We start from the raw sequence: 24,401 nt of genomic DNA, 5'->3' as shown, positions 1-24,401 counted from the left end.
AACAGTACCCAGCTACAACTGTGAACAATAAAGGGTAAACAGTGATCGTTCAAGCATGACCCAATGTTCACGTGATTTTAGATCACGCAGGTTGTGACGTCACGTAGAGCACATGACAAATCGTGTGTGTCTGTATGAATCGACGTTTCGTGATCAACTGTGTGAATATAATCTCGGCGTGTGTTTACCCTTGTACTAAGCTAAGAGGATAAATGTTGACAAGTTGCAAAAAAGTAATATTTTATTACCAATGCGCAGTGCAAGTATAAGAAAAAGGGCAAAAAATAAAAATATTATGATTCAAAATGCATGCGAAATACAGAAAAAATGGCAAACGCTCGCGAAAAGCGCAGGAACCGGCCAAAAATAAAGTAGCTTTGTTTTGACAAAAAAGTGATAGAATGGTGTCTCATCTTTGTACATTTGGCGACGGCTTGCATGAAAAATGTCAATTGTCCGGAATTTTAGTCTGTTATCGCGATGCATCCTCTGCAAAGAAGTACGTTTTGGTTATTTTATGTGAAATTAAAATAAAAAAGGTTACGTGTAGCCTATGTGCAGGCTGCTAGTGTCAAATTTTTATTTGAATATTTTTATGTCGGTGAATATAAACGTACACGACCGGACATCGGATATCGCAGCCCCATATGTGGTGTGATTGATATATGACTACACGTCCAATAAGAAAAATCTTTTAGGTGAAATTTTGTTCTACATCGAACCTACATTTAAATACTTGCTACAAAAGTGGCTTACTCGGCAAAAAGCACTTTGTTTTTTCGTCTCCAAACTGAGGGAACCAACAACACGATCTCGCAAAACACGAATCCATGTCGGTAATATCATCTCCACACGAAACATGAATTCCAAACGTTAATAGATCACATCCGTAACTTGATGATGTCTGTAATAAAAGTATGATGTACCTGTACTATATATAGTAGTGCGATTAGTAGATAAGCCAAATGTTTAATGTAGTTTAGGCCTATACGGCACATATTCCCAGTCTTTTTGCTTTTCCAGAAATAAGACTTTACATCAAAGTTTCGCAATTCACAGGCATTTGCTTACTTTCTAGAGAAGCGTAGTGACGACTTCGCGTGACGTCATCATTGCAACACTTGGAACACAAAGGTTTTCGTACGAGCCAAACAGTGGTTTTACACAACACAATATTTGTGTTTTATTGTCATTTTAGTTCTGTGGGCTTTAGGATGCCTCGGCCTTTGCCAGTATGCCAATGAATTACTGACTTAACTTTGTCTTTTTAAATGGGAAAAACGATAATGTTTTAAAAATCATAATAGCTGCCGCAAATTTAGTTATGGCGAAAATTGTGTGGTACCTCATTAAACAGAAAAGACACGTTTTACTTTGTGTTCGTGAAAGATTCGGTTTCGGCCGAATCGCAACAAATTATTCCTTCGAAACCGAATATTTGGTACAACACTACTTCCACACTTTTGCCGACTTACATTTATCTTAATGCATGTCAAATATATCCCTTGGGCGTGCGTTTGCGTCAGGTTACCCCAAAACGCAAATCAACATGAAAAAATACATCAACGATTCTTGTACGACACAGTTGTTGTTTCCACAAGATATAAGTGCGGTAGAACTCAATACCTGTGGAGTGGGGAAAGATGAGGCATTTTCCGAGGTTTCGTCGACTTTAGAAATGCCTGCTTGCTGGCTTTGCTGTTGTTCTTGTTGAAGACGAGCCATATCTCGAGTATAGGACATCCAGTACACTATAACACACAAAAAGCCGTTTGTTATACCGAAAGGAAACAAACTATGATGGTGGTAAATTAGTTTCATAATTCTAATTGTAAAGTAATCACAAATTCCAAACAATTGTATTTCATGTTTCCATTTTTATTTTATACCACTAATTTAAGTTGCAAATTAACTTTCTTTCAACAACTTTTGTGTCGCAAAATTAATGCGCCGCATGTTTGAGAAGTTTGAGAACCACTGGTTTATTGGTTTCATAAAACGCTTTTAATGCGTTTAAGAAAGAGAGGTGTTGCTAAAAGCAAAAAGTGATGTAGTGCTGCAAGAACGCCCCATAGCGCCCCCGAATGAAAAAAAGAATAATATATATTACAATTTTTACATCTGGTAGGTATAAATACTTACTTGCATAAATATTTGTTGTGCTCAAAGGCTTAATACAGTGTTCATGATCACCATCATCGTCCGAAAATCCGATCGTATTCGACAAAATGTATGACGTCAGTTTGTTGTGAGGCATGTTTAGTCGGTCCAAAACGACTGCAAACGAAAAAAAGTTTTACTTTATGACTTGAAAAACTTTTAATAGCAGAATTGTTTTTGCTGCAAGCCTTTTAAATTTTTTAGCTGGGACATATCTTTCCTACATCTTTTAACTGTAAAATGAGGGTAGAGTGTTTAACTAGCATTTTTATATGTAGGCTATTGCTGAAAGGCATAATATCAAATTTATGGAGCCCTTCTGGCAATTGTATGTTTATTCCGACGTTTCGACGTCCTATACAGGTCGCCTTCATCAGGGTGAATAACACTGAATGCGCTTAGTACATTGCACGATAAACAAAGGAAAAAGAATTATACGCAAGCACGTCACACTCACAGCGCAACGAAAGCAATGCGCGATAACGAATGATTGGGTCAGAAATCTTTTGAGCAGGTGCCTGTGGAGCGGAATAGAAATACAATTGCCAGAAGAGCTCTGTAAATTTGTTAGCATTTTTACATGATAAAACTTACTAGTTTCCATGGAAGACCTCCAACAACATCCTAAGCTTAAGCAAGTAGCTTCAGAATCAACCTTTTGCAACTCTGATGTGTAACAAGGAATGGGGTAGTTGATACCGGTTTGAAATAGGCGTTGTTGAAGACAGACATCGTCTAATAAAAAACGTGCAATCAATAGTCTTGACATTGATTTTTATTTGCGCTATAACAGTGATCGGCAACCACCGGTCCACAAGGATTTGTTACCGGGTCGTATATTCTTTCATATTAAATGCTGGAAACATTTTGCCGGTGCATCCCGGGGATGGTAAAGTAATTTATCCGTTTTTATTGCTGAATATTTCTAGTTTTTTGACGGCCGGTCCGTGATCAAATTTTAGTTTAGAAAACGGTCCGCAGTGCAAAAAAGGTTGCCGACCACTGCGCTACAGTATCAGTGTCATTTGTTCTCTGGAAAAGAGTAATAAACTAATGACAGGAGCGGGATTCGAACCCGCGCCTCCAGGGGAGACTGCGACCTGAACGCAGCGCCTTAGACCACTCGGCCATCCTGCCCTTACTGCAAGTATCCTGACAAGCTTAGATAGTAAAAAAAAACATTGCTGCACCGATTTAGCAGTCGAAAGGGTAAAAATATGAAAACTAAAAAAATAATTACTGAAATGTTAACAAGAAAACCCAACTCTACTGTTTCTAATGATAAGATGACCATAGCTTACTATTTGAAGTGAGTAGGTTGATGACATTTCGTCCTTTTCCACTGATTGCTGGTGGTTTTCCTCCTGTGCATAAAGATTGCGCTTATAAAGGGGAAAAAATTTGTTTCTTAATTATCTTTTACATGACAAAAAATTGTGCATTTTATGCATGTTTTGCACATCTAGGATACCAACGCTGTTGTTGACTAAGCAGAACAGTCAAACAAATGAGTCCCAAAATTTTGTTTTGTATTCGGTTAGAGGTCTGCAGTTTTTAAATAAAAAAGCCTCAGGTTACATCATGATCCTCATACACTTGTTAGGTTCTATTAATCTTTTTAGTTTTAATAATTTCAACTGATCAAAAACATTACTGCCAAGGTACTGGTGTATATAGAATACAATTTCAACTGGTAGTTAGACTACACCCGCGTATACCATCATGCCTTTGTAACGGCATGCTTTTTTATTTTTTTAAAAGCATCGCTAGCTTTGTTGTCATAAAATATACAAACCACTTTCTACAAAGAGTTACTTCGAAAAGCAACATTAAGGTGAATCGGGTAAACATTGAAAATAGTTAATATGTTGTTGGCAATCGCAATCACTCATGGTGCCACTGTAGCCGGTACGTACGAGCAATAGTGGGCACTTCTGCCGTTTTACTGTATTTCGAACACACAAAACTGTACAGGTAATGAAATGCGTGATGGACGCATGGTTACAATGGGATTTTTTACATCTTATAGAATGTTTCAGGATGAATACAGTACGTAATTTATGCCTACATGTACACATCTATTTGACATTGTAAGTATATGTGTCACGTTCAGTGGTGGGATTCAGCCGGTTCGCATCAGTTTTATTGAACCTTCTCACGAAATTACATGAGATCAGCGAACCGGTTAGCATTACTGGTTACTGTCATTGTACTTTTTGTAACAAAACCGGCTGAATAATATGACTTTTGTGACAGAACCGGCTGACAAAAAATTTGAATTCCACCACTGGTCATATTGTGCCCTCTTGCAAAAATCTACCGGCGCCCACTCAATCGCTGGGCTTACCCTGGCTCCCAGCTGAGATTCCGGGGGCGGAAAGCATCCCACGTTCAATATCTTTTACGGAAGGAAGTGGCTTCTTTGCTGCCTCCTCAGCCTATACAGGACGTTTGGTTAACGGCTGTGCTATACCAATAAAATATTATATACTGCTACAGTGCCACTGCCATGTGTTATAAGAAATCTAAATTTACACGGTTAAGAATAATTAAACCGTTGATCAGAAATCAACGATTCGTGAACTCAAATTGGTAATGCTTTCATTTTTACCAGCTAATGAGCAAAAATTTTGTCCAGAATGTTAATACGAGCAAGATCAGAATATCTATTTGTCAAACGCTTAGTTTATTTCTTTAAATCTTTAATGCCACATTTTAATTGGGTTTTAATTTAGTACCATCCAGGTCTCTATAAGGTCGTTTTCCACCTAATTAGAAATGGGGCGATTCTAATGCAACAGTTTAGCCACCAGAAAACGTTTAGTGTCATAAACAAGGTCAAGTAAACTTACCACTTTCAAGGCCCGACAAGTGACTTTCCATTTTTTATCTTCCAATCCCATTTCGTCAACAAGTTTGCAAAGTGTTTTTAAGTAGTCAGTTTTTTCTTCTTCTGTCTTTGGCACAAAGTCATCCACCTTTTTACAAATTGTTTGAAATCGAAACATTTTGTTTACAATATGGTTGAACAGTTTCAAATAAAACATTATTTTTATTGTACTTTTTTAGTGTTTTTACAGATGTACAAAGAACGAGACAATTTAAATAGAAACGATTTATCGATTTTGGATTTGAAGCGTACCTGTGCTTTTGACCATAATGGTGACAATCTGAATTTTTAACTTATACAACCGAACAAATACATTATCAACTGGGTTTTAACCAGAGTTGTAAACGGGCCTGAAATTGGAGCCCGAAACCCGTCCCGAACCTGAATCGTTTTTGGGAAGCCGTTAATCCCGAAAGTTTGCTTGACAGGCCTTAACATTGAAGCCTAAGGAAAGACCAAGAAAACAAACACAATAGACAATAGTGGTCTTGAACAAAGCGTTTTAGGGCTGTTTGACATTTAGGCCCGGTCCAGCAAACTGGCTACCTAGCTAGATAAATTTCTTCAAAAAATACTGACACAGAGTGTAAACTGTAAAGTCAGGCCTGAATCAGGACCGTCTTTTTTTAAACAAACAAACAAACAAACAAACCCGAAACAGGCCCGAACCCGAACCCTGCCCGAAAAGCCCGGCCCGACTTACAACTCTGGTTTAAACATTTATGAATACACACCGGTTTTTGGCTTTTCTTTGCAATCGGTTGAGAGGCGATGTGAGCTGTCGAGTCGGTTTGTCCTTGCTGGCCTGTGATTGGCTGTTGCCTTGTGACACCCCTGTGCTGATTGGTTGGTTTTATTGACATTCCGTGAATAATAGAAAGTTTGCAAAGCTTGGCTTCTCCCAGCATGCAGAAAACCAAATTTCGACTCCAGACTTGTTGAGCAAGAGGATTTACCGTTTTTATATTTGTAGCCTATGGAACAAAAAATAAACTTACTAAACAATACATACATTTACTATCTTATTTATTGGATTGTAAGACTTTGCCTAAAATTTTTTACCCTATACTTTGTGGGGCTTACAATGGATTAAATACGGTAAATTTAGAAAAATAATAAATTTAACATGAAAAATCACTTAAATTTCACAAAACCAGTTAACTTTACCCAAGCGTATTTTTTAAAGAACAACAAATGTACAATGAAACAAATAAACTACGCAAATTTAAAATGCACTTTTTGTGAACTGTTTAGGATTTAGATTAACGAAATAAACGGTATGCATAGCTTTAAAAACTATGTCTGTTATTGTGATTCATTAATAGCGTAATGATAAGTTAAGTACAGTTTACTTACTGTATTGTAAGTCACTAAATCTGAGTCTTTTACTGGTGGATTTATCATCCTGTTAGACGCTGGTGTTGAGGTGGGAACAAAAAATACCGAAGGTTTTCTAAAAAATACAAGACACATATTATAATAAAGGTAGCAACGTTTGCATCCGCCTTTAGTTTATAAAGTCGCCACATTTTAATGTTAACCGTGAACAAGACGATTAGCCAAATTCAGCTTTAGCCAAAAATAAAGGATTGATCAAATTGACTGTTTGCAAAGTTGTTGATTTATAATTTTGATCTCTCTTTCTTTCTGTGTTTTGTTTAAGTAGACAAAAAGTAACTCACGGTGTTGTGCTGATCCAATTGACGACTGGGTTTGTTGAAAAAGCGATGGATTGATAGGGTAGTGGAGAAATGGTAGTAGGTAAAATGTAAGGTTCCTTTTGTTCAGGCCAAGACCACGGTAAAAACATGGGGTCCGGTTCGTTGGACATTCCGGTTTTCACACTAGATTTGTCTTCAATCTTAACGGAATTTGGAAAAAGGGGTGGAATCGTAGTTGAACGGTGTTGGAATGAAATTTCTTGGTCTGTATGGCCAAGGTCCTTTGCTTGCATCTGATCTTGGTTTACTTTCTCGTTAGAAGCTGAAATGGAGGTCATTGGAGCAATTGAACTTCTTACTGGGTGGTGTGTGCTACTTGAAACCTCACCAGTTGGCCTGACAGCAACCGAAAGTTGAGGAAATGTAGTTTGATGTCCGCCAAACATAGATAGGTCTTGCCTTGATTGGGGTCGAGTATGGGATACTGGATTGTGACCGCTAGTGGGCACGAAGTCTGGAAAAAGTGTTGAGACAGTAACTTGAAATCGGGAACCTGACAACGTTGTTGGTACTACGGTTGTTGATTGTACTGCTTCTGTTGAAGTGGTTGCTTGTACTGCTTCGGTTGTGGTTGTTAATTGTACTGCTTCTGTTGTAGTGGCGACTGGTACTGCTTCTGTTGTGGTTGTCGCTTGCACTGCTTCAGTTGATGTGGTTGTTGCTTGTACTGCTTCGGTTGTGGTTGTTAATTGTACTGCTTCTGTTGTAGTGGCTACTGGCACTGCTTCTGTTGTGGTTGTTGCTTGTACCACGTCTGTTGATGTTGTTGCCTGTACTACTTTAGTTGGTGTTGTTGCTTGTGTTGTGGTATATTCTGTAGCCGCAATGTCTTGGAAAGCCACTGCATCAGTCGCGTTAGAAACACTTGTATTTGCTGCCACAAGTGGGGTTGTTGACGTTGTAATGTTATTTATGACAGGAATTTCAGTGGATGTGATTAAAACAGATGAAGTCATCGTTGCTGACCCTTCTTGAGCCGATACTGCTGCTCCTATTTTCTTCGATGATTTAGTAGTTTCTGAAAAAAATATAACTTTCATATAGCGGACACGCGAGCTTTGTGTACATGCACATTGTGTACAAACAAATACATAAATATACGAAAGTACCACCGTTCACTCGTTATCAGTGTACAGTGTCCTATAGGTTTGTCATATTTACAAGGGAACCGCTGCTAAATTATTTTCAAAAAAGTCCAAATTAAGTCAAACACCGTAAGTATTTTAAAATCCAAATATATAAACTAATACACGCAGAAAATCAGACACGGGTTCCGTTACAAAAATGTTTTCAGCATCACGTTAAAAGCGTGCAATCTAATAAGGATCGTTTAAAATTGATGTCCGTATGCAACTTACTCATGTCATAGCACATCCCAGATCCAACAGTCTCATCCCAGCAACATTCAGCACGAATACAAGATGCTTTCTCACGTGTCACATTTGGATTGGTCGCTGCTGCTAAACATGTGACTCGTTGCTTGACATCAATCGCGAGGCATTTAGGATTGTCACAGATTCCTACTGCAAAATAGACAAGTAGCCTATTAAGGCGGCTCAGTTTAAGTGGGCGTTTACCTTTATGTGTTTTTACCGATTAAATTGGTAAATTAAGATACAAAACAGAGTATGATTGTAAAAAAGCAAAATTCGGTGTACTTGTCACTTAAGTGTACAAATTTGCTTTATTCCGAACAAAAGTCGCATTATGCCATAGGCGGCGTGTTGCAAAAAAATGCAAAGTGCCGAAATGACATCACAGTCCCATGTGACGTAAGTGCATGTGGTATTTGTCAACGGAAAAATTAAAACATTAAAATCAGGTTTTCAAACAACGCTATACGCAAAACACTCGCACTGGTAGGCTGCTACAGGGTGTAGATGAAAGTCTTGGGTTCGGTTTAAATGACTAGTGTGACTTTAATTAGTACGTCTTAACAATAGCCACTAGTTTTTCACTGACAGTTGTACAGTAAAAAAAGATGAACTGGTATCTGCAAATTTTGTATCTACAGATACTTGCCGTGTAACTGTGTTTCAGCTTCATAAGGTTTTTGTTTTTCGATATACATCACACAAAACAATACATACCAAAAAAGCCAAAGAAAGGTATGATGCTACCAAAACGTTCGCCTCGTATCTGCGCAACGCATTTGAAAATTGTCGAATGTCACTTACTTTCTTTTCTGTAACATCTTTTATCATCAGCAACGCTTTCGTCGTCATCCCAACAACATTTCTTCCGAATACATTTCGATTTGATTGTCCCTGTGTATGTGCACCTGTAAAATAGTTTCAACCGTTGATAAACAAATGCGCAAGTAACAGCTCAAATCCATTACTAGTAAAAGAAAATAGAAATACTAAACCTGGCATTGAAGCAAAAAGATTCGAATCTAGCAGTTCCAGGCATTTAAAATGAAGTGAACCCAAATTTCAATGTTACATTCCTATTGTTTAAAAGCGATTTAATGTTCAAATTTAGACTAGCAGTATCCTTTACTTGGTGGATAAAAATTTTAAAATCTTCATTTGTAGTTCTATTTAAAAACAAAACGCCCAACCGGACACGGACGTTTAAAGAGAATGACAAATAGTTAAACCATAATAATATCCACAAATAGACACATCTATTAGGAATGTATCCGACTAGGAATACCGACCCAGTATATATGACAAACTATATGACAATATATACTTCAAGCAATAAAATTTCGAACAACCGTGCACAACAGTAGTTTCACATTTTTTGTCAGTCGGTTCTATCACAAAATTCATATTTTTCAGCCGGTTCTGTTACAAAAAGTCCATTGACAGTAACCAGTAATGCTAACCGGTTCGCTGAAGTCATAAAATTTCGTGAGACGGTTCTGTAGAACCGGTGCGAACCGGCTGAATCCCACCACTGCATATAACTTACCGTCTTCTGTCTTCCACGGCGATCGAGCACTTTGTAAAACACGGACCTCGGATGAGCGGAACGTCTTCAACCTCTTCCGTCTCTTCTAGAACAATCTCATCCGATTTACCCGCGTTTTTGCTTCTTTGTTGTTCCCAGGCTCCGCGAATCGCATCCGAAATCACCCAATTAATTTCACACGTACATTCTAAAAAAAACTTGTTTTTAGCTTAAATAGTTTTAGATTTAAATAAAATGGCAAGGTGTTGCTTACCTTTTACAAAAACTCCGCATATCAGCACTAAAAGCAAAGCTTGTCTTTGATTCATTTTGCTAAGAAATAAAAACCTTTTGTTCTTTAAAAATAAAGGGAAAAGAAATACAGGTTGTTAAACCCTGTAGTTTTACTGCTATGTTTGTTGCATTGAAAACTAATTCTATTATGTTATTTTCTGTGTAACCTTTGGTGCGCCTCTTTACACTGATACTGATTTACACCTTTAAATTATTCTTGACTTATTGATCTGATTTACTAAAGAATAATGTCAAAATATGAATCAAAAATGAACCCCATACGAGCCAATAACTTACACCTTATCTTTTGAGCAACCTACATGGCAAATCTGACTGCGTTTAAGTCCACAACACCGCTATTTGAACATCGCGTTGGTTTACAACTATACACCTAAGGCAATGTATAGTATGATCCATTTTTCACGTTGCCGATTTCTAAACCCGGTCACCTTGACCGCACAGCCTTCTAAAACTTGGCGTTAGAAAAATGACTTTCGCCACATAACAACGCGGCCATGCAAAGACCAAACAAATAGGCGGATCGGCTTTGGTCGACGCGAGTACCTAATTAGAAGCTCACATACAAACACTAGAGATGATAGGTTTGAAACACCTTTATGGCTACCACTCGTCATGTCAATGAACAATTGTCAGTTAAGAATGTTTCCCATTATAAGCAACTGTTATTTTAGGTGTGTGAACCTTCGTAAAAGTCGTAATTGAAATTTGTTTGCCCTCCTATTTAGTAAATTGAACCATGAATCCTCCAATGTAGAAAGTTTAACGAATAGCGTTTGCCAACCAATTGTAAAAAAGAACAATTTACGATAGACGTTTTTTTGGCAACAAGGTAGACGTATTAAACAACTAATTTCACTAAAAAATGCTCAGATTCATGTCGACATATACCACTGGTTTGTGAATGTCACAAAACACTAATCTCCTTGACTTAATCTCAAACATTCTAGCTGATATTAAAACTATTTTCAACTCAATTCGTCTACTTTTAGTAAGGCCATACATATCTGTTGTCGACGAGGGCGTAACAAAACTAACACACAAAAAAAACTTTGTCTGAAAAATTTGAGTTGTGTATTTGCCCCGCAAACAATTAAGAGATTAATTCCTGACAACATGTAGTGATAACGGGGCTTGCATGGAGTTATGTGTATTTTTTTGTTAATTATGAGGTATTTAACACATAACACTTCCGTTGAAATGCAACGTTTAAGTTGAGACCAAAATCGTAACAACTTCATCCGATCAGCAAATCCTTATGTTTACGTCAAAGGAATGGAAATAAAATGATGTTTAGATTGGATAATGTTTAAATTTTATTGCGGATCGAACATTGGAGTCTTGAAGCAATAGTGTCACAAATATAGACAATCGTTTTTAAAATCCAATTATATTGTTTGCAAGCGCTTGATCTTTATTCATTACAATATTTTTGTACGATTTTTATGTTACGTTTATGTGGTTTGTTACAATAAAAGTTAAAACTTCGGGACGATATTGACAAAACCGTTTATTGCTACAGTAAAAATGCCTCCGCTTTTGTGGCTGCGCTTATACGTACTAATGTGGAAACATTTAAATCAGTTACTGAAGACAAAAAAGGAAGCTAGCTTAAGCAATAAATCAAACGTTATTCGTTACTTAAGCTGTATTGTTTTGTGTTATTTTTTATTGCATTTATGAGAGGAATATTGTGGAGTATCGTGTATTGAAGTTAAACATAAGCGCGAATAATCATACGAGTGACTGTGATTGCATGAACGTTTCATTTCCTCATCGTCACCTTTCAGTATTCAACCTCAGTTGTCGCTATTTAACACCTTATGTACGATTAGTCCATTCCAAAAAATTGCTTTCGTGTCCACATCAGGGCTTAGATATTTTGACGCGGCCTTGAACATGGGACCGATTACAACTTTAGATTAGGTAAACGATTTCACTTTATTTTACAACAATAAGATTGGTAGCACGAGTAGCTGCTAGGAGGGAGTTCCCCGTTCCAAACCATTGAACAGCTCGACCAGCATGGCGCGTTACCTACACAGCATTTAAGAGACACTTCATTTGTTAACTTTTAGGAAAGGTATTTCCTTTTTATGTAACTATATCCATAACGGCGGTGGCGACTTCAATTTTGTTCAACCTGAATCAGGATGGAAACATGCCGTTTGAAACACAATTGGCCGATGGGACTAGAACCACCAACCTTGTGAGCACAAGGCGGTTGCTCCAACCACTCGACTATCTTGGATGTTGAACAATTCGATCAAGGTATCTACAATTTCGAAGCGGGGGTAACTGAAAGTTAGTTAAAAGCACAGAATCGGATTAATTTATTAGGCTTGGGACGTGAAATAAGACCGGATATTTGGTAAAAGAAGTTTTATTTACACGTTCCACTATGTACATGAACATCCCGAATCGTTTACAAGTGAACATGACCGTGGCGAAGTACTTGACTTTAAAATCGTACTTGAATTGAAGACGCCCTGAAAACTGAAAGGTCAAAGGTGAACATGAAATGCATCGACTATACAAGAAATTTGATATCAACCAAAAACGATGCAAATTACCCCAAAAGCATTTGTTGTGTCAACTAACCTGTTAAACACTATAAAGTTGGACAGCCATAAGAGCAGTTAACTTGTGCCGTATACTAAAACTAATGTCACAGGTCACTGATTGAAGACCACTACAAAACTAGATTGTTGGACAAATGGTAAAAAGTGAAGTTGTTCAAAATTGCAAAGAGAATACTTCTTCAAAACACCAGGATTGGCAAAAAAATCAACATACAGAGTTCTGCTTTTTTTGCAACCTCAAAAAAACACTTGTTTGTTGGTGTTTGCAACAAGATGGAAAATGTGTTTAGGCCTTTTTAAAGAAGGGCACATCATAACTTTACTAAGGCATTGGGTATACAAATCATCGTAAAAAGGTGGTCTTAATTTGTGAAAGGCAAACTACGCAAAATGGCGCAGGCCAGTCTCTGCAGTTCTGGGTTGCCCAGGAAAACTTGTGGGTCAGGGCTAAGGTAACATTTTTCAACTCTGGTCATCCGGTGAACTTTGATGCCATGTAAGTCTTTCTTCGTAAAACTTTATCACCACTTGAGGGCACTTGATATTCGCTTCTTCCGAGGCTACAAGGTCGGCTTCATCACTGCCCTCCCTGCAATAAACAAACAATGAAAGTACTACATGTCAGAATGTAAGAACACTGAAAAAAAAAATACAACACACAGCCACCTTGTTGTCTTGATCCAAGTCAGATGGGACGATTAATTACTTTTTTCGTTACATGTTTTTTATTATTTCTCAATTAATGTTAGGTTCTATTTGTAGGTTTATTTTTGATATTTTTTTCTTAATTAGCAGTTAGTTTTAATATGCTTAAAACTAATTTAACAAGCAATACATGCTAAACTATTCAACTAATCCATATCTACATGCAGTGTTTTTTTAAAGGTGTTTTAGGGGACCGAAACGGTCCCTCAAATTTCTCCAGCGGTTTCCCAAAATTTGTACTAATTATTCGTTTAAGCAAATATGGCTATTTTTGGTATTTAAATGAAACACTTACAGTCTCTTAAAACTACTTAGCGGTCACCCAAACCAAACCTTAAAAAAACCTGTCTACATGGCATGTTTAGTGCAACAAATGGAATCAAAAAGTGAAAACATTGCAAAACATCCTCTCATACCTTTTTTTTCAACAGATGTTCATTTTGATATAATATTAACTGAATACTTTTACACCCTATATTTGACCCAAAAGATTTGAATGCAAAATAATATTGATGGTTGAACAGCATGTGTTTCACAGAGCAAAAACGGGTATTAAGAGTCTGACAATTCAGTGTAGTTCACACATTGGTCTGTCCAGCAATACTGCTTCCTGATTATGCAACACTAACACCAATTTAGCTAGAATGGAAATGTATCTTGTATAGCCAATAATTTTACTTGAAGTTGAGTTGCTTAGAAATAAAAGCTACCTAAAGAACCATGTATTGCGTTTTAAGTTCAAATGATGTCGACAGTTTTACCTATGAAGTGTATACTAGTGTTTTAGTATTGTCTAGTTAAATAGCTCATCCATACCACTTCATTAAAAATGTAAGTTGTCCACCAGAATCTGTTGCTCCAATAATTTTTTCTGGGTTAAGTCCTCTGGCAAACCCTCGGGGCCTGAGCTCTTCAGAAATCCTGGACTTTTTGGCAGATTCTGTTTTTTCTGTTAGTTTTCTTTTCTTGTCATCAACTGTTGTAAAATATATGTGCATGGTTAAAAGAAATAACATTTTATGTACATGTATTTCTGTACAAAAAGGTTGTTTAAAAAAGTCGTTTGGAAAGCTTGTAAATTTGTAATTTATATGTGAGCACCTTTGGCACCATCTTTGGGTTTTTTGTCTTTAGAAGCTTTATTTTCAAAATCAGCTATTAAGTCTGGACAGTCTAAGTTGTCATCTGGTTCCCATGTATTGTCCGAGCTGGAAGACAAATATTTTTTACAAAAAAACAAACAAAAAAAGCAGATGAACACAAAACAGTCTTCAGATAATCAAAATTAACGATTGTTCCAAACAAGTTTCTATTTAAGAAACTGCTAACAATACAAGCCGACAAAAATAACATGGTTAATCGCTAAACTGCAAACATTTATTTACCAGGGTTACAAAGTTTTTTACAATACAATAGTGATTTTTTTATCTGTCTCCTATTGGTGTATATTACCCGTTACTTGAGGCATCCCAAGACATATTTATTTGTATTTGATGAAAGTTTAAGGCAAACTTTGTTTAAAACTAATTGACAATCTTGAGGATCGGCCTGCATAGATACTATCCAGTCTGCAGATATGACAGCTTCACACACAATTATTTTTGCATGCCAAAGTTTGGGGTCGTACACATAAATTTCACATTAAAGGCAGTTATTTGTCCTGTCTTAACCTCTTTTGTTTGCTTTCTTTCATGCCGATTAAGGGTCATGCACAACCGCATGTGGGACATGTTGGTCCTACACCACAAGAACTGCCATGTTCTGCAGACTGGGAAACTATAGAAGTCACAGTTATTAAAAACCTTATATATTCCAGCTCTGCAACCCTGCTAACAACACACATTTAAGCTGTACAACTATTAAAAAATACTAACTCTGAAAATCCTTTCCATTTTATGAGGTATTGGATTTTTCCCTTGACAATTTTTTTGTCCACAACCCTTTCGACTTCATATTCATCTCCTTCTTGCTCCAAATCATTTTCTACTTCAAGTTCAGAATCCTTCTTCTTACCCATGGTATTCTACAACATGAAATGTTTTGAATGAGACACAAGATACATCATTAGTACCTTTTGGTTACAACAACTAAATCTTCTGTGAAATTTTTTAATACTATTTGTATCTATGTCATAATATTTCAAAAGAATTAAAGTATACTTACCAAACTAAAATCGATTAGAGATCTAAACCAGGAAGCTAAAAACATAGATCTGAAAAATCATTATAAAAACAACAACATTATAAATACAACCAAACATAAGAGCATTTAAAGCAAAACACACCAAGTGACCAAACTGCATAATATTGGCTAAAAACTGTGGATAACGTATTTCACAACGTAATGGCTTTTGCTAACTGCTGTGCTCATATCAAAACTGCAACAAATGCCGTAAATACATTATCATTTTTTTAATATTGCTTAATGTCCAGCAGCATTATTATAATGGTGCTTTAGCAAAACACTGCAGAAGGGTTATATGAATTCCATCTTCCAGCAACATGTGCTATGTGAAACTATACGAACACAAGCGGTTGCAAAAAAAACAACACTTCTACAGCAGCCGCAAGTTTTCATTGAAATGTAAGTTTAAATGTCGTTTATCCCTTTCCAAATTTTTTTTAGGACATCCGAATGGCTCGAACCGCACTAACCTTTGACCTCTTTAAAGAAAATAACAAGCGAATGTGTACATTTCGCGCCGATTTTACATCCGGGACGTTACATGCTTGCCTTAAAATCGGACTGATTCGGAATCCAGCACAACACATGTTCTCATCATGCAACGGAAATTCTCCACACAATAAAGTTTACAATAAAGGTGGTACAAAAAGCAAGCTTTTTTGCCGTTAGCACAAAACATAATGAAAAGATGAATCTAAAAGATAACATTTTAATACTTCGGGGATGAATTAAATAAACAATCGTTTCTCTTCCGTTTGATGCTTATATTACGTCTTACAATAAAGTCACTTAATGTGCATAACGTGAACAAGAATTATCCTGCATTAGAAAGTTGAACATGAAGCATTAAAATTCCACAAGTCATCCGCTTGAAAATTCAAATCTCACACGAACCAGTGTGTGCATTGTCGCCCCACGAGTCTTCTGGTTTTTACTCTTTGTAAAGCGCCATCTTTGTTCTGCCTTCTGACGAGAAGCGTTTACAATCAGCAAAATGCCGGTAGGTGATACATTTTTGTTGATTTATTGATCAACCTAATTGCTCAGGGATGAGATCATTATAAAATAATTTATTTTATGTGTGTATTTCGATTATATTTTTTATTTTGTGGTGTACATGCCTGTTTATTTTTGTTAAACAAATCCAACTGCAGTTTAATTTGTAATATATACTATTGTTTGTGTGCAATTTTAAATCATTTAGTTGAATATAATTGAATGCCAAAGTTCGTTTGTTACACATATAATTTATTTAAACATATAACAAACATGTTACTTTTCTTTTTAGTTCCGCAATGGAAAAGAGGAGGAACAATCAAGAAAATTGTTTGTGGGTGGTTTAAACTTGGAAACCACAGATGAATCCATGTCTGAATACTTTGGAAAATATGGCACCATCACTGACTGTGTCGTTATAAAAGACCCAAATAAGGGACATTCAAAAGGATTTGGCTTTGTCACTTTCGCCACAGAAGAAGAGGTCAGTTCACAAAACAGATTTAAAATTTTATTAACTAAACTGCTTACAAAAAATGATCTCATTTTACTGCAACAGGCTGATAAATGTATGCAAGATCGTCCACATACAGTTGATGGCAAACAAGTTGATGCAAAGAGAGCAGTTTCAAGAGAGGTATGTTATTACTGCATAAAATCAACACATCTGTAACTTACTATACTTAACCAAATGTCACATTCACAGGAATCTTCAAAACCAGGTGCACATGTCCAAGTAAAAAGGGTTTTTATTGGTGGAATCAAGGAACACTGCACTGAAGACATGTTAAAAGGTGCGCCTAACAGGCTATATGTCACAGTGTGGAAGTGTTGGACTCATATTAACACTTTTATCATTGCTTTTTTCAGAGTATTTCCAAGCACATGGCACTATTGAAAGTGTTGAGCTGCCATTAAGCAGGGAAACACAGAAGCCAAGAGGCTTTGCATTCATTACCTTCAGTGACTTTGACACTGTTGACAAATTAGTTGGTATGAAAGATTTTTTTATTATTGCAATTATTATTCAGTTCAGTGATGATTTTTTACCGCCCCAGTCAGAATAATATGTTGATTGGTCAATTCTGAGAAACACTGCTAGGCCTAAAATTTAAAGTGGTTTTAGTAGTGCTCACTAACACAGGACCATTTGTTTTTCAAGCGAAAAGACATCACCATGTGGAAGGCATGCGCTGTGAAGTGAAAAAGGCTCTGTCTAAAGTTGAAATGGAAAAAGCAAAACAACAGAGTAAATATTGTGCTTTTGCTTTTCCTTGGTTGTATGTTTCTGTAAAAAAAACTAAAATTATTTATTGTTTTAAGTTGAGGAACGCCAACAGCACAGGCACAGTGGTGGTGGCGGTGGAGGTGGAGGTACTGTGTCTCAGTGGTTTTTGCAATGCTTTGTATTTATCATTGGCACAAAACTTTATTTCTTTGTTTTATAGGCCGCAGAGGTGGTGGCGGCCGAGGCCGTGGAAGTAGTGGTAGTCGAGGTGGCGGCAGAGGTGGCTACAATCAAGGAGGTGGTGGTGGCGGCGGTTACTATGATGATAGTGGTTATGGCAACTACCATGGATATGGCAACAATTCAGGTATGTGTTTTTGTTTCCCTGTGTTTGCCTTGTTTAAAGTTGTAATATTTGTTATATCTTAGGATATGATGACTATGGACAAGACAACAGTGGATATGGTGGTAAGTTTTCTTTTTTGAAAGGTTTTGTTTAAATAAAAAATGATCTTTTATATGATGATCTTTTACCGCCCCAGTCTGAATTTTATGTTGATTGGTCTTTGAACTGAAAAAAGAAACAATAACTTTGTAGTTACTGTGCTGCAATAGTGTGTGCCCTAAAAAGCTGTCTTATTTTCAGGATATGATCAAGGTTATGACCAGGGAGGATACAATGAGTATGATGATGGTTATGGTGGGGGCTATGGTAGCAATGCTTCGAATTACGGCCCTATGAAGGGTCAATATGGTCAGCGTGCTGCTGGTCCGTACGGAGGTGAGTTTTATAAATAGACTTCAAATACCTTTTATGTTTTACATTGTGTCAATGCCATGTCTTTCAAGTACTATGTTTTTAACAAGTCATGTGCCGTTTTAGGGGGATATGGTACTGGTGGTGGCGGTGGTGGCGGCGGCGGAGGAGGAGGTGGTTATGGGGCTGGAAGTGGGTATGGGGGTTATGGTGGTTATGGAGGTGGAAACTACAACCAAAATCAGAGAGGGTATTAAACCGAGCATTTCTTGGTACAAAGGTAAGTAAAGTTATAGTAGGTCTGATGTTTCTGTCTTGTGTCTGTGTACATCTGTTGTTCATGCCCTATTGGTTCAAACTGAGGAGTTCATGCCCTATCGCTTCAATCAATGAATGGCAGAAACATGTAAGTATGGGCTACACATGGTAAGTATTGCATAAGTGCATGGAATCCACCACTGTGTTTTGTTTGTGTGTGTCATTTCCAAGCACTGGGCTAAATGTTGCAGCTTGCAACTACTCAAATGAGTAATGGACATGCAAATTAGCTGCTTGACTTAGTGGAGGAAAAATTATGGACACAAACTGTCTGCACCTCATTAAACTGATTTGTTTTGTACCTGATTGTGTAATCCTTGTATTTGCAGGTAGGGTAGGGCCGAGAAGACATAGCAAACCATAGGTGCCAGTGTCATCCTATACATAGGCACTAGGGCCTCATTCAACTATAGAAAGAGTAGGCCGTCTGCTACCCAGCTTCAATCATAGGAACTAGGATGATAGTCAATCCAATCTACCTACATAGGATGATCAACGTTCGTATAGGACCTACTGTACGACAAGCTCTTACATAGGAGCTAGGATACACCTGCAATTAATGCATTGGCCTCTGGACTTAGTTATGTTTTGTTTGACTGTGAATGCAGATAGCGGCTTTTATCCTACCTAAGGTGCCAAGAATTTTGCTCAAATATTTTATACCCAAGCCTGCAAAAGAATGTACAACACATGTTTGCTTTATGTCTGTAAGAACTGTTCAGGTCATGTGAATGTTATGAATTGTGACTACATTTTCTTTCCCTTTTTTGCTACGCCATGATTAAATTTTATTCCCAACATTGTCGTGTTATTGTGCAGTTTTCAAGTAACAGAAAATCGTTACTTTTTAAACAGATCTTGCTACACATACTGCAGCAATGTGAGGGTGGTTCAGTTGCATTGCAAAAACGTCTAGATTTCGAATACATTGAAAATGGTGTTCATAGTGACAGTCGTCAGTTTTAAATTTGCCATTAGGAAAAAGTTGTTTTCAAGGGTGATTCCGAGATCGTTGTGGTCTCTAGTCTACGTGACATTTTCTTTGTCTACAAAAAGGCGTTTCAAATGTTGGTTAATGCAAGGACCGCGTTTTAGATTAAACGTTAATATTTAGTAGTAAGGAAGAAAGGCCAATTGCTTGAGGCTATTCGTGCAAAACAATTAGACATTGGCAGTCGGCTTCTGCCTACAGGCTTTTCATAATAGTAAAAAAGTAGATCATTAGATGAAACTAAGAAAACTCAAGCATGTTATTAACGTGGTACAAGTAGTTATCAAAGTGGGAACCAATGTTTTATCTGGTGTTTGCAATTATTTAGGTCGCCAAGAAAATCAGGAGTGTATCAAACTTATATAAGTAGTCATATGAGCAATTTGTGAAACATTTTACCATGCAACCAGACGCGGAAAAAGTATTTTGGGCTGGCGTTCAAATTAATTGTTCCAATTTTTTGGTTTAATGTGGGTAGAGCTTACTTGAATTCAGTTTTTAAGGATATAAAATCGAGAAACACCCCACCGAATAATTACCAGTCCATGACTGTCTTTGTAAGATATCGTCACGCTTCACGAGTCAACTGTTGAGTCACGTGCTTGCATGGGAATTATGACCTCACAAAGTGTACGTGTATTGACGTTTTGTAGTTCTGGTCAGGCAGGAGCAGGACATTTGAAAACTTTAATCCTGAAGGAGATTGCGGTCACCCCTGGCCCTGTTTCAAGTGATTGATGTTGTAATTTTTTAAAGATTTGCCTAAATAGTGTTGTTGTCTGGAACTTAGTCTTACCCTAAAAACAAAATGTGTGGCGGATTTAATTGTTCCAAGAATTCCTTGGCGTTACTGAACATTCTATTTTTGGTAAGCTTGCTATGTTTTTTTTATGATAAACAATCATATGAGAAATAATTAAACCAAGATTTTTAAAAAGTTGGATTAATAATATTTAATTAATCTGTTTTATAAAAGAATGAAAAAAGTATTATTTTCTTACAGCTTGTATCGTTTGTTCTCATTGGAATGGGGTCATATGCAAGAGCAACATCAATCATAAGCTCATTTGAAATTGCAGGAGGTAAATTATAATACTGTTTATATAACATGAATTGTGCCCTAAAGTAAGTTTGTAAGTAAACCTTTAATAATTTGTACACAAACAAATCTTTTTAGACGATGGCCAGCATCTCCATTACACAAGTGGGGTTAGGTTCTGTGTTGTGTACCAGACTTTAACAACATACAAGTGCTTAAAGCTGAATCGTTATATCACAGATAAACAGCATTAGCCCCCCCCCCCCCAAAAAAAAAACTAGACTCTGACTAAAACTGAACTGATAGCCAATATCTCATCATGAACTTGCAAATTCTCCAGGCTGGTCCTGTAATTGAGTGACTAGTCCGGTCAAAGCGGATTTGCTTATACCTCGTATACAAACAAATCATAAAAAATGTATTGTTACATATTTGTTTTTCTGACAGATTTTTGGTTCGAAAAATGCATACCTTGTATTACTTTTTCAGCTAGAAGATTTTTTAAATTTAAATATTCCCAAAGCCAAACAGATTTGAATGTAGAAACTGCTGATAGGCACAGTTGTTACATACAAATTTAACCACATTGTATCATCCATTCAAATGTTAAAATGATTCCATAACAACAGTGGTTTGTTCCATGAAAGTATCACATAACAAACAAAATTAGAACTTATTTATTTAATTAGTTGCAAATATTTTTCATAGGTATTATTGCTTCTGGATTATTCCTGTTTCTGATTTCTTTTCTTGGGCTGTTTGCTGGTTTCAAGCATCATCAAGTTCTGCTATTTTTCGTATCCTTCACTGTTATATTTAATTTGGTCTATCATGGACAAAAAGATTATTTGCATTATGCTCTGCCTAACCTATAGTTTAATGCCAGAAGAGCCACATATGCATGTCCCAGTGTAAACTGTTACAAGACATGAATTACCGTAACTGTACAACTTGTTACAAAAAAGTTTTCCTTAATTGCTAAACTATTAGTACATTGTGGTACTCTTCCTTTTGTTCATCATTCAGTTCTCAGTGTCAATTGCATGTTTAGCTGTGTCAGAAAAACAAGTGGTAAGTAGTAACTCTTTGTTTAAACTCAAAATTGGTAACAATTTTACTGTGAAAATATTAAAATGTTTTTGTCTTCACTCTTTTACAAATAACATTTTCATCTATTTTAAACTGTTTACTGTTTTAAATAGGAAAATGCAATTGAAAAAGTATGGACTAGTGATTCAACTGACGGGCTAAAGAACAACACTATCAAGGATGCTGAAAAGTACTTTACATGCTGTGGTTGGGAAACGAACAACAGCACAGAATGTCAACAGGTGATCACAAAAAACAACTTTACTGTTCTACTTGTTCTTTTGTTACTTGGTAGATGGTATTTTGGGGTAATGGCATTCTATGGTATGTTTGATGAAGTGATAATGTTACTAGTGATGGTACGATACCAGGTTTTGAAGCGAGTACCGAGTACGAGTACCACATGTATATACCTTCGATGCCGAGTACGATTACTGAGTACTTAAGTACAGTGTTGTATATCACTGACTAATTTATCTGTCACGGCCAGGGTACAGGCGTGCACACACACATGCAGAAAAATGTAATCTCCATACGATAGTGAAAAAAATATACGTAACCTGGCGGAACTTTTTTCCAATTTTATGCTGTCCGAAGCAAATGTTGGCATAAAGTTGCCCGTATTATTATGGTGTAAATGGACCTTCGGTACTCGCACGTTGGTATCGAAAACTGAGACAAAAAATTTCGATACCGAGTACGAGTATCGATACCACTGAAATCGTTCGATACCATCGATACCGAGTACCGTATACCCGTCCCATCACTAAATGTTACCATGAATTGATCTGCAAGTGTAACTTGGCCTCTACTGTGGCAATGGATATTGGTCTTTTGGTCTGCTTTTGGGTTAGATGCTGTAATGAATATGACATTGCAAAATTAATAAGCAAGGTTGTAGATACAATTTCCTCAAAATTCGTTTCATTTTTTCCGTTGCCATAACAAGATGTGCAATAAAGCATCTCCTTTTTTCAGCGCAAAGAATGCCAATCTCCTACTCCTACAGTATCAGATACTGTTACTACTGATAGCCAACTGACATGCAGAACCTGTAGTGAAGTCATTCCATACCAAATTAGCCATGCACTGGAAGCAAGTGGTGGTGTTGGACTCTTCTTTAGTTTTACTGAGGTAAGTTTTTGTGATTTAACCTCATTGTTAACAAGGTTGACTGGGGTATTTTATATATTTTTTTCATATATATATATATAATAGAAATAGTATTTTAGATATGATTTGAGGTATTTTATACTGGTCACCTAAATAGTATGCTTAAAAAGTTACAGTTTTTTTGTTATAACTTAGCAGGTCTCTAAATGTAATAATGTTTCAGATGCTGGGTGTATGGCTGGCTGTGCGCTTCAGAAACCAAAAAGACCCCAAAGCCAACCCAAGCCAATTCCTGTGACAACTTCATGGTGTGTGACCAGTTCTGTAGTTAAAAAGTTACAAACAATATTATATATTCCACTATGAAGGCAAGTACAGAAAACAAGAGATGGCACCCCTTATGTATGTGTTTTGTATGCAATATTCCATTTTTTGTAATAATGTTGTTTGCTTTTATCATTGCTGAAATGTGGTAAGACTGTGTAACATGCACATGGCCTAGTAATGCAGTACATATTTACTTTTTATTGGTGGTGCTTTGATCTTGGCGGAAACCTCTTTACAAGGAGGCTGTAGGATGTATTAGTGAAACTGTTTTCAGTGCCTTTCAACTTAACATTGTAAAAACAAAGTGAGAACATATAACCATGTTAGCTGTTAGCATAGTGTTTACTAACCATCTTACTTACTAATGCTGAATTATTGTCCTAAATCTGCAATATATGAACAAGCGTTATTGTATTACATTGAAGAGCTAGGTAACATGGTGTTTAATGCAGTGCAAAGCATAAAAATATGTGCCATTACTGAAGCTTTTTTTGCTTGTAAAAACATGATAAACATGGCATGATATAAACACCCCAAATTAATGGATTTTTTGTCCAGTATTTGTAGTTCAAAGACTTATTCACAATATTTTTTTGAAGCACATTTTATTGTACAGTTACTGGTGGTAAATCACACCACCATTTATCTTCTGTGTATATTTACTTTACAAATATTGGGCACGTTTAGTCCAAAGGTTGGAATTGAGTAGTTTTCATGTCTATGCCTTGCTGCAAAAAGGTACGTTGCATATTCAATTCAGACTTGCCTCCTTAAACCATGCCACTGAAATTATGGATTTTGTATGTGGTTCGCACTTTAGTTTAAAATAGCCGATACGATTTGCAAGAACCAGCACATGTGTTGTGGAATTTGAAATTAAAATACCTTTGTATATAAAATGCTGTAGTGTTTGTAGTTTTTCCTATGCTCCGAATATTACCCAGTAACACCTAGTTCTTGTAAAACGCTTTTGTGTAATATAAGTTTACTTGAAAGGTTTGATGTGCTGGTAATAAAATATACAAAGTGAGATAAAGAATCTTACTAATTTGCAAATTTGGGGCAGTCTGGTATAAACATACTGAATTCAC

At 36.6% G+C, this 24,401-nt stretch overlaps 4 protein-coding genes and 3 non-coding genes across 12 annotated transcripts; 4 read left to right on the top strand and 3 right to left on the bottom strand.

The window, feature by feature from the left end:
• Window positions 1-223: 223 nt before the first annotated feature.
• Window positions 224-10,048, bottom strand: LOC145220014 (uncharacterized). 3 transcript variants are annotated; one of them, XM_080087299.1, is made up of 16 exons: window positions 9,944-10,048; window positions 9,691-9,877; window positions 8,949-9,052; window positions 8,130-8,294; window positions 7,100-7,789; window positions 6,733-7,033; window positions 6,407-6,503; window positions 5,785-6,024; window positions 5,013-5,138; window positions 4,508-4,598; window positions 3,462-3,524; window positions 2,755-2,895; window positions 2,143-2,277; window positions 1,627-1,751; window positions 757-904; window positions 224-489 (listed from the first exon to the last, which is right to left on the bottom strand). In XM_080087299.1, exons 1-16 carry the CDS (start codon window positions 9,996-9,998, stop codon window positions 473-475), a joined length of 2,685 nt encoding a protein of 894 aa, XP_079943425.1. In that variant the 5' UTR covers window positions 9,999-10,048; the 3' UTR covers window positions 224-472. The 3 variants fall into 3 exon arrangements, with proteins under 3 accessions (XP_079943425.1, XP_079943423.1, XP_079943424.1); XM_080087297.1 differs by having other exon boundaries at window positions 6,733-7,789; XM_080087298.1 differs by having other exon boundaries at window positions 6,733-7,789; window positions 8,130-8,291.
• Trnal-cag (transfer RNA leucine (anticodon CAG)) lies at window positions 3,215-3,297 on the bottom strand. Its single transcript has one exon. It is a non-coding gene; the product is annotated as a tRNA-Leu (tRNA).
• Window positions 10,049-12,348: 2,300 nt separating the features above from the next.
• LOC145220299 (chromobox protein homolog 3-like) lies at window positions 12,349-15,517 on the bottom strand. Its single transcript, XM_080087554.1, has 5 exons — window positions 15,432-15,517; window positions 15,143-15,291; window positions 14,370-14,476; window positions 14,085-14,244; window positions 12,349-13,152 (listed from the first exon to the last, which is right to left on the bottom strand). Exons 1-5 carry the CDS (start codon window positions 15,474-15,476, stop codon window positions 13,026-13,028), a joined length of 588 nt encoding a protein of 195 aa, XP_079943680.1. The 5' UTR covers window positions 15,477-15,517; the 3' UTR covers window positions 12,349-13,025.
• A 742-nt stretch (window positions 15,518-16,259) lies between these two features.
• LOC145220297 (heterogeneous nuclear ribonucleoprotein A1-like 2) lies at window positions 16,260-19,549 on the top strand. Of its 4 annotated transcripts, none has more exons than XM_080087549.1 (12): window positions 16,263-16,452; window positions 16,741-16,932; window positions 17,008-17,085; window positions 17,155-17,242; window positions 17,319-17,441; window positions 17,611-17,697; window positions 17,772-17,816; window positions 17,897-18,043; window positions 18,106-18,144; window positions 18,323-18,457; window positions 18,544-18,713; window positions 19,081-19,549. In XM_080087549.1, exons 1-12 carry the CDS (start codon window positions 16,447-16,449, stop codon window positions 19,087-19,089), a joined length of 1,119 nt encoding a protein of 372 aa, XP_079943675.1. In that variant the 5' UTR covers window positions 16,263-16,446; the 3' UTR covers window positions 19,090-19,549. The 4 variants fall into 4 exon arrangements, with proteins under 4 accessions (XP_079943677.1, XP_079943675.1, XP_079943674.1 ...); XM_080087548.1 differs by having other exon boundaries at window positions 16,266-16,452; window positions 17,772-17,822; XM_080087550.1 differs by having other exon boundaries at window positions 16,280-16,452; window positions 17,772-17,822; window positions 18,560-18,713.
• LOC145221361 (small nucleolar RNA SNORD31) lies at window positions 17,477-17,543 on the top strand. The gene has a single exon (XR_013858841.1). It is a non-coding gene; the product is annotated as a small nucleolar RNA SNORD31 (small nucleolar RNA).
• Window positions 18,189-18,257, top strand: LOC145221362 (small nucleolar RNA SNORD31). Its single transcript, XR_013858842.1, has one exon. It is a non-coding gene; the product is annotated as a small nucleolar RNA SNORD31 (small nucleolar RNA).
• Window positions 19,550-19,717: 168 nt separating the features above from the next.
• Window positions 19,718-24,309, top strand: LOC145220298 (tetraspanin-31-like). The gene is made up of 7 exons (XM_080087553.1): window positions 19,718-20,610; window positions 20,746-20,824; window positions 21,490-21,578; window positions 21,772-21,852; window positions 21,984-22,112; window positions 22,849-23,004; window positions 23,207-24,309. Exons 1-7 carry the CDS (start codon window positions 20,551-20,553, stop codon window positions 23,279-23,281), a joined length of 669 nt encoding a protein of 222 aa, XP_079943679.1. The 5' UTR covers window positions 19,718-20,550; the 3' UTR covers window positions 23,282-24,309.
• Window positions 24,310-24,401: the final 92 nt, after the last annotated feature.

This window comes from Phallusia mammillata, chromosome 3, assembly GCF_965637545.1.
Source record: "Phallusia mammillata chromosome 3, kaPhaMamm4.hap1.1, whole genome shotgun sequence".
NCBI classification, from domain to species: Eukaryota; Metazoa; Chordata; class Ascidiacea; order Phlebobranchia; family Ascidiidae; genus Phallusia; species Phallusia mammillata.
This window is presented reverse-complemented; position numbering and strand designations above follow the sequence as displayed.